This window comes from Oncorhynchus nerka, linkage group LG4 (assembly GCF_034236695.1).
Source record: "Oncorhynchus nerka isolate Pitt River linkage group LG4, Oner_Uvic_2.0, whole genome shotgun sequence".
Classification (NCBI taxonomy): Eukaryota; Metazoa; Chordata; class Actinopteri; order Salmoniformes; family Salmonidae; genus Oncorhynchus; species Oncorhynchus nerka.
The window spans coordinates 24,392,591-24,405,363 of NC_088399.1; the positions used below are offsets into that span (position 1 = coordinate 24,392,591).

The 12,773-nt window shown below is 43.3% G+C and overlaps 1 protein-coding gene across 6 annotated transcripts in view; it reads left to right on the forward strand.

Moving 5' to 3' along the window:
• Positions 1 to 6,628: 6,628 nt before the first annotated feature.
• The window catches only part of LOC115120849 (scavenger receptor class B member 1-like), a 54,550-nt gene continuing 48,405 nt past the window's right edge, over positions 6,629 to 12,773 (forward strand). For 5 of the 6 annotated variants that reach the window (XM_065017376.1, XM_029649832.2, XM_065017377.1 and 2 more), the window contains exons 1-2: positions 6,629 to 7,079; positions 8,822 to 8,982. In XM_065017376.1, the coding sequence (XP_064873448.1) occupies positions 6,966 to 7,079; positions 8,822 to 8,982 (275 nt within the window). In that variant the 5' untranslated portion in view covers positions 6,629 to 6,965. The remainder of the gene's footprint in view (positions 7,080 to 8,821; positions 8,983 to 12,773) is intronic. The other variant, XM_029649854.2, reaches the window with a different exon arrangement.

Below are 12,773 nucleotides of genomic sequence, written 5' to 3' on the forward strand. Positions count from 1 at the left end.
CCATACAACTTAGCAGTCATAGCGAGTATGAGTGGTTGCTTACTGTAGTATGCGCGGGGTAGAATACTCAGTTTAAAATAGTTGAAAGACCAGGATGTTAAAGTTCCCCAAAAATCTGTAGTAGTCGTACACTGCTCAAAAAAATAAAAGGAACACTGAAATAACACATCCTAGGTCTGAATGAATGAAATATTCTTATTAAATACTTTTTTCTTTACATAGTTGAATGTGCTGACAACAAAATCACACAAAAATTATCAATGGATCAAAATCAAATGTATCAACCCATGGAGGTCTGGATTTGTAGTCACACTCAAAATTAAAGGGGAAAACCACATTACAGGCTGATCCAACTTTGATGTAATGTCCTTAAAACAAGTCAAAATGAGCAGTGTGTGTGGCTCAGCAGTGTGTGTGGCTTCCACGTGCCTGTATGACCTCCCTACAACGCCTGGGCATGCTCCTGATGAGGTGGCGGATGGTCTCCTCAGGGATCTCCTCCCAGACCTGGCCTAAAGCATCCGCTAACTCCTGGACAGTCTGTGGTGCAGACTGGATGGAGCGAGACATGATGTCCCAGATGTGCTCAATTGGATTCAGGTCTGGGGAACGGGCGGGCCAGTCCATAGCATCAATGCCTTCCTCTTGCAGGAACTGCTGACACACTCCAGCCACATGAGGTCTAGCATTGTCTTGCATTAGGAGGAACCCAGGGCCAACCGCACCAGCATATGGTCTCACAAGGGGTCTGAGGATCTCATCTCGGTACCTAATGGCAGTCAGGCTACCTCTGGCGAGCACATGGAGGGCTGTGCGGCACCCCAAAGAAATGCCACCCCACACCATGACTGACCCACCGCCAAACCGGTCATTCTGGAGGATGTTGCAGGCAGCAGAACGTTCTCCACGGCGTCTCCAGACTCTGTCACGTCTGTCACATGTGCTCAGTGTGAACCTGCTTTCATCTGTGAAGAGCACAGGGCGCCAGTGGCGAATTTGCCAATCTTGGTGTTCTCTGGCAAATGCCAAACGTCCTGCACGGTGTTTTGCTGTAAGCACAACCCCCACCTGTGGATGTCGGGCCCTCATACCACCCTCATGGAGTCTGTTTCTGACCGTTTGAGCAGACACATGCACATTTGTGGCCTGCTGGAGGTCATTTTGCAGGGCTCTGGCAGTGCTCCTCCTGCTCCTCCTTGCACAAAGGCAGAGGTAGCGGTCCTGCTGCTGGGTTGTTGCCCTCCTACGGCTTCCTCCACGTCTCCTGATGTACTGGCCTGTCTCCTGGTAGCGCCTCCATGCTCTGGACACTACGCCACAGCAAACCTTCTTGCCACAGCTCACATTGATGTGCCATCCTGGATGAGCTGCACTACCTGAGCCACTTGTGTGGGTTGTAGACTCTGTCTCATGCTACCACTAGAGTGAAAGCACCGCCAGCATTCAAAAGTGACCAAAACATCAGCCAGGAAGCATAGGAACTGAGAACTGTGGTCACCACCTGCAGAACCACTCCTTTATTGGGGGTGTCTTGCTAATTGCCTATAATTTCCACCTGTTGTCTATTCCATTTGCACAACAGCATGTGAAATGTATTGTCAATCAGTGTTGCTTCCTAAGTGGACAGTTTGATTTCACAGAAGTGTGATTGACTTGGAGTTACATTGTGTTGTTTAAGTGTTCCCTTTATTTTTTTGAGCAGTGTATAATAAACACCATCAAAGAACAAATAAAATATTTCACAACTGCATTTGATTTGCACAGCAGCATGTCCCAGTGGAAGGAGTTGACAGTTTATATTTTGCCAGTCCTACTCTGGTGGCATGTGTTTGATTAAATTCCACACTAACATTCCTACTGCCCTTATGCGTTTCCCCACACACCACCTGCAATTATTTGACAAATCTTTTGCAACACATCAACTGTGTGTGATCCATAAAGTATGGAACAATGCCCTCAAAGTCAAGCTTCCACAACAACAACAATAAGGATGTAAAAAAGGAAGTACTCTGGAGAACCACGTCTGATCATGTGTGTGTGTGTGTGTGTGTGTGTGTGTCAAAACCGGTATTATGCTTATCAGCGTTTGGTCAGGAAGGAAGGCATGTGACAGAGGGAGCCATGCCAGCTCTTAATCACCCCGCCAGACAGAATAAGCCTGTTTTTGATGCTTAAAAGCAGGACAGGGGCAGGCCGGATCACAGATTTCACAGGCCAGTCAGATGAGGGCTTGTGGTGGGCTACTAAGCCTTGTGCCATTTAATGAAGAGGAACTCTCTTCATCACCCTAGATGTCCCATGTCCATGGATAAAGATGGTGTGAGGCTGTGAATATCAACAGTGAAGTGTGGTTTGATTCATTAGTGATGGTTAGCTAAGGGGAGTAGGCCTACAATGGCCTAGTATGTTGCTGTTAGCAACATCAGGCTGACTGAATAAATGTCTGATGAGGTAACTACAGTGTCAATTTGTCGGAGCTTTAATGTGATCACATGAGAACCGTATTCATCACAGCCTTGATAAGCCTATACATTTCCCTGTTTGGCCTTGGGTTTGTTGGACTTCTAAAACTGACATTCAAATGTGTGGGTCTCTACAGGCGCGTGTTTTATATGCCGAAAAAGTATGACATGAAACAGGAGTCAAGACAGGAATGTACTGAGTGTGGGAACCACCTGATCAACCATCTTCCCACCAAGGGTACACAGGGGTTCACATGTCCCTTCAGAGTCTCTGGCCATTGCAAAAACAAAACCATTCCTCAATACCCTAGGACAGTGGTTCCCAAACTGTGGGGTCCCCCCAAAAATTTGTTGGATGTATTTGGTGTTTGTTTTGGTTGTGTTTCAGATGATTTTGTGCCCAATAGAAATGAATGGTAAATAATGTAGTGTCATTTTGGAGTCACTTTAATTGTAAACAATATGAACTGTTTCTGAATACTTTACTTTAATGTGGATGTACCATGATTATGGATAATACCGATTGAATAGTGAATAATGATGAGTGAGAAAGTTAGACACACATATCATACCCCCACAACCAAAACAAACAGTCATAAGCTTGATGTAGTCATTGCATGCTAGGAATATGGGACCAAATACTTAACTCTTTTCCTACTTTAATACACATTTATGTGAATTTGTCTCAATACTTTTGCTCCCCTAAAATGGGGGAACTATGTACAAAAAAGTGCTCTAATTTCTAAACTGTTCACCGAAGATGCTCTAATTTCTAAACTGTTCACCGAAGATGGATGAAAATAGTTACATTTTCACGTACACTATGTTGATGCTGAAGATGAATATGAACTTGAAAATGTTAGAAATTTCACTTGAAGTTAATACAGTTGCATGGATGCCCTGGAGTGAATGCCCAGTTAGTCATACCTGCAACATGCAGAAGCAGTCCATGTAGCTGAGTTAGAGAAAACGGTAGTCTCTTCCCACAATATCTCCAATGTGGATGACCATATATACATCCCAAATGGCACTCTATTCTCTTTTTAGTGCACTACTTTTGACACAGGGCTCAGAAGTAGTGCACTAAGTAGGGAATAGGGTGCCATTTGGGACGTAGACTGGATATGGCAGGGTGAGACTTATGGAAGTGGTGGATGAAGAAGCCCGGGGGATGAGATAAAGGAGGAAGATAATACCTCTCTACTCTAGTCAAGCTTGATGATAGTTATCTGATCTACCTCTGCCATAAATCCGTTACACTGTGGTGTTTGTATCTATTAACAAAACAATGCCTGTCAGGTGTTTATACTATTAACACCTGCTAACAGGTCAACTAGTTTTGAAGGATGTGGACATTAGGAAGGACAATTTCCTTTTTATTATCTTAAGGTGTTAATATGTTGACAGAATTTTTAAAATTATATTTAAAAGGTGTTAAATATGGGAAGGTCAAACAAGTTCCTTGTTAGATTCATTAGGAAGTGGTAATGGCCTCCTCCCAGGTTAGGAGGCTGTAACCTTTTTAAATGACGGAAATCTCGAACATTCAGAGGAAACTGAAAGCATCTTTACCTGTGAGGAAAGTTTGGTAGAGGTAGAAGGAGTTTTTAACAGTTCCCCAAATCGCAAAACCATTTGAACATCTTATTTGACCCTATTGGAGAAAAACAATTCTGCATAAAATGGAGTCTACTGCAATGAGGGTTTAATTAAATTGAGCAGATATAACACAGAAATATTTCAAAACATCCAAATGACTGATGATGTGTATGACAAAAGACAACCCACCCTCTGAGACAGAGGGATGGTGCAAGTGATCTGTCTTGTGTCAGGAGGGATGTAGACACTGACGCCTGGTGACATGCAGGATGTTTAGGAAGTCCACACGTGGTCAAGCCTGGTCCACTCTCTCTGTCATCAGACAGACACATGAGTTCAGATACGTTGAAATTCAGACTGACAGGAGATTAATTAAGAGGCCCAAAATCAGTTCAGGTCTGAGGTCAAGATCTTTAAAAACCAGTCAGTTCAAGCCAGGAGCTTTAGAAACCCAAATTATGGAAATTATTATATTACAAATCTCACCCATGCAGGTATTTTTAAAACAATGACATTCAGATGATATTATGCTCGCCCACTAACAGGTGAGTTCTTTTCAAACCGTGTTGATATTGGGAAAGGACACGCCCTCCTGTTTAGCATCTGTTGAAGGTGTTTGAGTGCCTTTGTGATTAGAAGGGTTTACCTTTTTTATTGGTCATTTCTAGTATAGGCCACTAGGCCTACCTTCCACCTTGGGTGAGAATAAATGAACTAAAAAAAAAGGTTTATAGACCAGTATGAACTTTCTTTTGTCATGCTCTACAGATGGAGAATATGAGTTTAGGTTGGTTAAAACTGTTGAAATGTCAGATGTTGCTGTGAATCATATTACCTGGAGGTGGGTATAAAACTGGGTTTCAAGCTTAGAGCCTACATGCTGTTGCACACACTCAATCACATTCTGGCTGTGTTTATACAGGCAGCCCAATTCTGAGCTTTTTCCATTTATTGTTTTTTTGAACAATCAGATCAGCTCTTTCTACAATATTTGGGCAAAATATCAGAATTGGGATGCCTGTGTAGATGCAGTCTCTGTAATGTATCACCTGACTGGGAATACAGATAGGCATCTGTTGGTCACAGATACCTTTAAGAAAAGGTAGGAGCGTGGATCAGAAAACCAGTCAGTATCTGGTATGCCCACCATTTGCCTCACATTGTCCGACTCCTCTTCAATGGTTGTGGTTGTGTGGATATTGGCAGGAACTGGAAATGACTGTCATACATGTTGATCCAGGGCCTCCCAAACATGCACAATGGGTGTCATGTCTGGTGAGTGTGCAGGCCATGGAAGAAATGGGACATTATCAGCTTCCAGGAATTGTGTACAGATCCTTGCGACATGGGGCCGTGCATTATCATGCTGAAACACAAGGTGATGGCGGTGGATGAATGTCACGACAATGGGCCTCAGGATCTTGTCACGGTATCTCTGTGCATTCAAATTGCCATTGCTAGAATGCAATTGTGTTCATTGGCCATAGCTCATGCCTGACCATACCATAACCCATACCATGCTAAATTCTCTAAAATTAGATTGGAGGCAGTTTATGGTAGAGAAATGAACATTCAATTATCTGGCAACAGCTGGACATTACTGCAGTCAGCATACCAATTGCACGCTCCCTTCAAAACTTCAGACATCTGTGGCATTGTGTTGTGTGACAAAACTGCACATTTTAGAGGGGCCTTTTATTGTCCCCAGCACAAGGTGTACCTGTGTAATGATCATGTTTATACAGCTTCTTGTCAGTTGGATGGATTATCTTGGCAAAGGAGAAATGCTCACTAACAGGGATGTAAACAAATGTACAGTATGCAGACAATTTGAGAAATAAGCTTTTGTGCATATGTATTTCTCACCAATTCCACCCCTGCCCCCTCAACCCTCACTAGCTTTTCCAGCGGGGACACAGAGAGAGTCCTAAACTTCTAAATAATCCCTTTTTATAATTTAAAATGTGGTGTGTAGGTCAAATAAGTTGCCTTGAGGGTCCATTTGAATCAATTTAGGGAAAGTAGTCAGTTGTACAACTGAAATGTGTGTTCTGCATTTTGCCTTAATCGACATCCACGGCACAGGGGAACAGTGGGTTAAATGCCTTGCTCAGGGGAAGAATGATAGATTTTTACTTTGCCAGGTCATGGATTCAATCCTGTAACCACTGGCCCAACACCCTAACAACTAGGCTACCTGCTGCCCCAATAAAATAACCTTCACAGATTTACACCCTTCCACTGGTCTCTTTTGGTCCAGAGCATTTCACAACAATTTACACGTGGTGTTGTCCTTGTTCAGTCTGTCTGTCCTCTGCCTGTCTTTGTCTGTCTGTCTCATAATTCACAACTGCAACAGAAAATGTGACAGATTAATATGTTAGGTTTTATCTTCATTTTCTGACCTGGGGCCTCATTTGCTAAATTTGCTTAGTTCTTATACAATTAGGTCTTAAAATGTGATTTTGCGTTAAATGTTGTGATTTATAAATTAAATGCGTTTCTCTGCTACGGTAATTAAACACACACACAAACAAACACACACACCATCCCCAGCGTGTCGGGAGGCGTGGCTTGAACGATATAAACACAGCGGTTCCACTCTGAGAGCCCTCACTTAACTTCAAGACCGGCATTATCTAAATTTCTTTGGACTTTCAAATCATATTCTGGCGAGTGGCAAGAACCTTCAACACTTGCCATTCAGTTAAGGTGTAGGTGTATATTGGTTGACACTCCATATTCTTGAATCTTGTCTAGAGCTGCAATAAACCAGACAGCGTTCCAAACAAAAGCCACTGAACGACTTGGCTATAGCCGACAGCCTACATGCATTGTTTTTATCTAGCTATAGCTTGATTTAGTACATTTTTATTGTTGCCCAGTTAAACTGTGTCTATAGCTATGAATAAATCTAAGCTAGCATTCGGACTTTTAGTCGTTGGCACTCTGACAGTAGTTTTTGGAACAGTTATAGTTTTCGTTGGACCAATCATTATCGACAACCAAATAGTCAAGGTAAGTGGAGATTCAATTAAAATATTGTTTTTACCTATAGGTTTTTAATAATTTAAAAACCTCTAACGCAACGCCATTAATATTTATCCTGGTCAGTCACGACTAACATAGCGAAGTGCCTATAATGAACCTGACGTACATATTGGTGATTGATTTAATTAATTAGTTATTAAAATTAGGTTGATCCAGCCGGAGACATTATAAACATGTAACAAAACAAAAAAAGTCGAGCAAGACTGATGCATCACAAACTCAATGCAATTAAAAACAGTAGCCATTTACAGCAATTTACAACGATATCAATTAACAATTTTACTACAAGTTGAGTTTAATTTTTCATTTGGTTTTGAGGGAGATTTTAAATGTATTCACGTTTTATTATTGAGCTGGAACAAAATTTAGCATTCCTTGATTTGATATTTTAATGATTAAAATGAAATATGTGCACGTTCGTATCAAATAGGTTATATATTCTCTTAGTTTTAACAAGCAGAAACGTAAAGCTCAATAGTATGCACAATATTGTAAGAAGGTATATAATCACGAAGGAACTAGCCAAACATCTCATTCCAAAATCATGGGCACTATATGGGGTTGGTGCCTCCCTTTGCTGCTATAACAGCCTCCACTCTTCTGGGAAGACTTTCAACTAAATGTTGGAGCATTGCTGTGCATTAGTGATGTCGGCCACTGATGTTTGGGGGTTAGGTTTAGCTCGCAGTTGGCGTTCCAATGCGGTTGAGGTCAGGGCTCTGCAGGCCAGTCAAGTTCTTCCACACCCATCTCGACAAACCATTTCTGTATGACTTTGCTTTGTGCACTGGGGCATTTTCATGCTGAAACAGGAAAAGGCCATCCCCAAACTGAACAGAATTGTCTAGAATGTCATTGTATGCTGTAGCGTTAAGTTTTCCCTTCACTGGACCTAAGGGGCCTAGCCTGAACCATGCCTATGCATGAGGCAGGTAGCATTCTCCTGGCATCCGCCTAACCCAAATTCGTCCGTCGTACTGCCAGATGGTGAAGCGTGATTAGTCACTCGAGAACGCGTTTCCACTGCTCCAGAGTCCAATGGCGTAGAGCTTTACATCACTCTAGCTGATGCTTGCCATTGAGCATGGTGCTCTTCGGCTTGTGTGCGGCTGCTTGGCCATGGAAACCCATTTCATTAAGCTCCTGATGAACAGTTAATGTGCTGACGTTGCTTCAAGAGGCAGTTTGTAACTCTGTAGTGAGTGTTGCAACCGAGGACAGACCATTTTTACGCGCAACAGCACTCGGCAGTCCCATTCTATGAGCTTGTTTGGCCTACTGCTTCACGGCTGAGCCGTTGTTGCTCATAGACGTTTCCACTTGACAATAACACTTACATTTGACCTGGGCAGCTCTAGCGGAGCAGAAATTTGATGAACTGACTTGTTGGAAAGGTGGCTTCCTATGACAGTCCCACATTGAAAGTCATTGAGCTCATCAGTAAAGCCTTTCTATTGCCAATGTTTGTCTATGCAGATTGCATGGCAGTGTGCTCTATTTTGTACACCTGTCAGCAACTGGTGTGGCTGAATTATCCGAACACTAATTTGAAGGTGTTTGATTCCCACATGGGTCACACACTTAATATGGGCTTCTGTCAGTGAGCCCCTCCCACAGAGCATAGAATGAGCTGTCGTACTGAACGCTATGTATGTTCATGTGTACATGTGGTGTTTTGTATGGTAGTTAAATCATTGTCTTCTCCTCAGAACTTAGTGATAGACCCTAAGAATGAGATGTCCTACACCATGTGGAAGGATGTCCCTGTCCCCTTCTTCATGACTGTCTATTTCTTCAATGTCCTGAACCCTACTGAAGTCCTGGCTGGAGAGAAACCCATGGTGGAGCAGAGAGGACCCTATGTATACAGGTAGGCCTTCACACCTGACATCTTACCCCAGCTCTCTATAACCCTTAACACTGACCTATGGTGGAACGGAGGGCTCTAACCCGTGACCCCTGACCTATGGCAGAACAGAGGGCCCTTCACCCCTGACCTCTAATCTCTTACCCTTAGGCCTACCTGTTTCCCATGGTGGATTAGAATGTGAAGAAATAAATTGATCAACATCTTAATCTGAACGATCTGTTGCATGAGCCTCATTGCTTTTAAACTTTTTGGGGGATGTAGCCTAAGCCTACTGGTTATATGAATTTTGGAGCAATCATTCCACAACTGTCCCAGAGTGTGTTTGGATAGGCTATTTCTTTCTCGCACAGAACAACAAGCTGACCAATAAAATAGGTGATCTTTTGTGCTATGGGGGATAGTAGATCGACGTAGGCTATTGATTTGTCTTATTACTACTCCTGTCTTATTTGTCTTTATTACTACTCCTGTTGGCTGAGGAAAAGTACATGTTGACAGTTATTCTATCAGGCTGTGTGTGGGTTTCAAGTTCGGGGAAGTTAATTCTCACCACCTTTATAATAAAGCATTCCATGCATCCTTGCATTTGCAGACTTCTGAAAGATGGCCTACTATCCCTAATTTTTTATTTTTTGTCCCACCTTTATTTAACCAGGTAGGCAAGTTGAGAACAAGTTCTTATTTACAACTGCGACCTGGCCAAGATAAAGCAAAGCATTTCGACACATTCAACAACAGTTAAACATGGAATAAACAAACATACAGTAGAAAAAATAAGAGAATCTATATACAGTGAGTGCAAATGAGGTAAGATAAGGGAGGGAAGGCAATAAATAGGTCATGGTGGCGAAGTAATTACAATATAGCGATTAAACACTTGTATGGTAGATGTGCAGAAGATGAATGTGCAAGTAGAGATACTGGGGTGCAAAGGCGCAAGATACATAAATAAATACAGAATGGAGATGAGGTAGTTGGATGGGCTGTTGACAGATGGGCTATGTGCAGTGATCTGTGAGCTCCTCTGACAGCTGGTGCTTAAAGCTAGTGAGGGTGATATGAGTGAGGCTATTTTATAAATGACATCACCGAAGTCGAGGATCGGTAGGATGGTCAGTTTTACGAGGGTATGTTTGGCAGCATGAATGAAAGATGCTTTGTTGCGAAATAGGAAGCCGATTCTAGATTTACTTTTGGATTGGAGATGCTTAATGTGAGTCTGGAAGGAGAGTTTACAGTCTAGCCAGAAACCTAGGTATTTGTAGTTGTCCACATATTCTAAGTCAGAACTGCCCAGAGTAATGATGCTGGACGGGCGGACAGGTGCGGGCAGTGATCGGTTGAAGTGCATGCATTTAGTTTTACTTGCATTTAAGAGCAGTTGGAGGCCACGGGAAGAAAGTTGTGTAGCATTGAAGCTCGTCTGGAGGTTAGTTAAGTATCCAAAGAAGGGCCAGAAGTATACAGAATGGTGTTGTGTGCTTAGAGGTGGATCAGAGAATCACCAGCAGCAAGAGCAACATCATTGATGTATACAGAGAAGAGTCGGCCCGAGAATTGAACCCTGTGGCAGCCCCAAAGAGACTGCCAGAGGTCCGCACAACAGTCCATACGATTTGACACACTGAACTCTATCAGAGAAGTAGTTGGTGAAACAGGCGAGGCAATCATTTGAGAAACCAAGGCTGTTGTGTCTGCCAATAAGAATGTGGTGAGTGACAGTCGAAAGCCTTGGCGATGAATACGGCTGCACAGTAATGTCTCTTATCGATGGCGGTTATGATATCGTTTAGAACCTTGAGTGTGGCTGAGGTGCACCCATGACCAGCTCTGAAACCAGATTGCATAGCGGAGAAGGTATGATTGGATTCGAAATGGTCGGTAATCTGTTAACTTGGCTTTCAAAGATCTTAGAAAGGCAGGGTAGGATAGATATAGGTCTGTAACAGTTTGTGTCTAGAGTGTCCCCCTTTTGAAGAGGGGCATGACCACGGCAGCTTTCCAAACTTTGGCGATCTCAGACGATAGGAAAGAGATTGAACAGGCTACTGATAGGGGTTGCAACAATTTCGGCAGATAATTTTAGAAAGAAAGGGTCCAGATTGTCTACCCCGGCTGATATGTGGGGTCCAGATTTTGCAGCTCTTTCAGAACATCAGCTATCTGGATTTGGGTGAAGGAGAAATGGGGAGGCTTGGGCGAGTTGCTCTGGGGAGTGCAGGGCTGTTGACTGGGGTAAGGGTAGCCAGGTGGAAAGCATGACCAGCTGTAGAGAAGTGCTTATTGAAATTCTCAATTATAGTGGATTTATTGGTTGTGACAGTGTTTCCTAGCCTCGGAGCAGTGGGCAGCTGGGAGGAGGCGCTTTTATTCTCCATTGAGAACAGGATGCAAATTTCTGCTTGAAAAAAATAGCCTTAGCTTTCCTAACTGCCTGTGTATATTGGTTCCTAACTTCCCTGAAAAGTTGCATATCACGGGGCCTATTCAATGCTAAGAATGCCACAGGATGTTTTTGTGCTGGTCAAGGGCAGTCAGGTCTGGAGAGAACCAAGGGCTATATCTCTTCTTGGTTCTTTTTTGAATGGGGCATACTTATTTAAGATGGTGAGGAAGGCACTTTTAAAGAGTGGGTGATGGCCTTGTCACTTTTTTTCAGGAGGGGGAACGTTGGTGCTCCTGACACTGGGAGGGTCTTGATTGGTTTTACTCGCCTCTTGCCGCCGCCTCGCCTGCTTTTCTAAAATGTCAAAAGTAATCGAGGCAAGGAAATGTGGAAACAAATGCGTTTTGTATGAAATTAGACTCTACTTCCCAATCACGCGTTATGAGGCAAAGTGTTCAGATGTAGCGAAAACAGTTTAGAAATTAACACCAACTTTAAAAAGATTAATCTTACATAATAATTCTGACCTTTTGCTATGAGATTCAAATTGAGCTCAGGCGATATCCTATTTCCAATGATCATCCTTGGTCTTTCTACAACTTGATTGGAGTCCACCTGGGGTAAATTTAAATTGATTGGGCATGATTTGTAAAGGCACATTCCTGTCTTTGAGGTCCCACAGTTGACCATGCATGTCAGAACAAAAACCAAGCCATGAGGTTGAAGGAATTGTCCGTAGAGCTCCGAGAAAGGATTGTCGGCACAGATCTGGGGAAGGGTACCCCAAAAAATTCTGCAGCACTGAAGGTCCCCAAGAACACAGTGGCCTCCATTCTTAAATGGAAGAAATTTGGAACCACCAAGACTCTTCCTAGAGCTGGCCGCTCGGCCAAACTGAGCAACGGGGAGAAGGGCCTTGGTCAGGGAGGTGACTCTGACAGAGCTCCAGAATTTCTCTATGGAGATGGGAGAACCTTTCAGAAGGACAATCATCTCTGCACCACTCCACCAATCAGGCCTTTATGGTAGTGGCCAGAGGGAAGCCACTCCTCAGTAAAAGGCACACGACAGCCCGCTTGGAGTTTGCCAAAAGGCACCTAAAGGACTCTCGGACCATGAGAAACAAGATTCTCTGGTCTGATGAAACCAAGATTGAACTCTTTGGCCTGAATGCCAAGCGTCATGTCTGGAGGAAACAACATGGTACCATCCCTGCGGTGAAGCATGGTGGTGGCAGCATCATGCTGTGGGGATGTTTTTCAGCGGCTGGGACTGGGAGACTAGTCAGGATCAAGGGAAAGATAAATGGAGCAGAGGTCATTGATGAAAACTTGCTCCAGAGTGCTCAGGACCTCAGACTGGGGTGAAGATTCACCTTCTAACAGGACAACAACATTAAGCACAC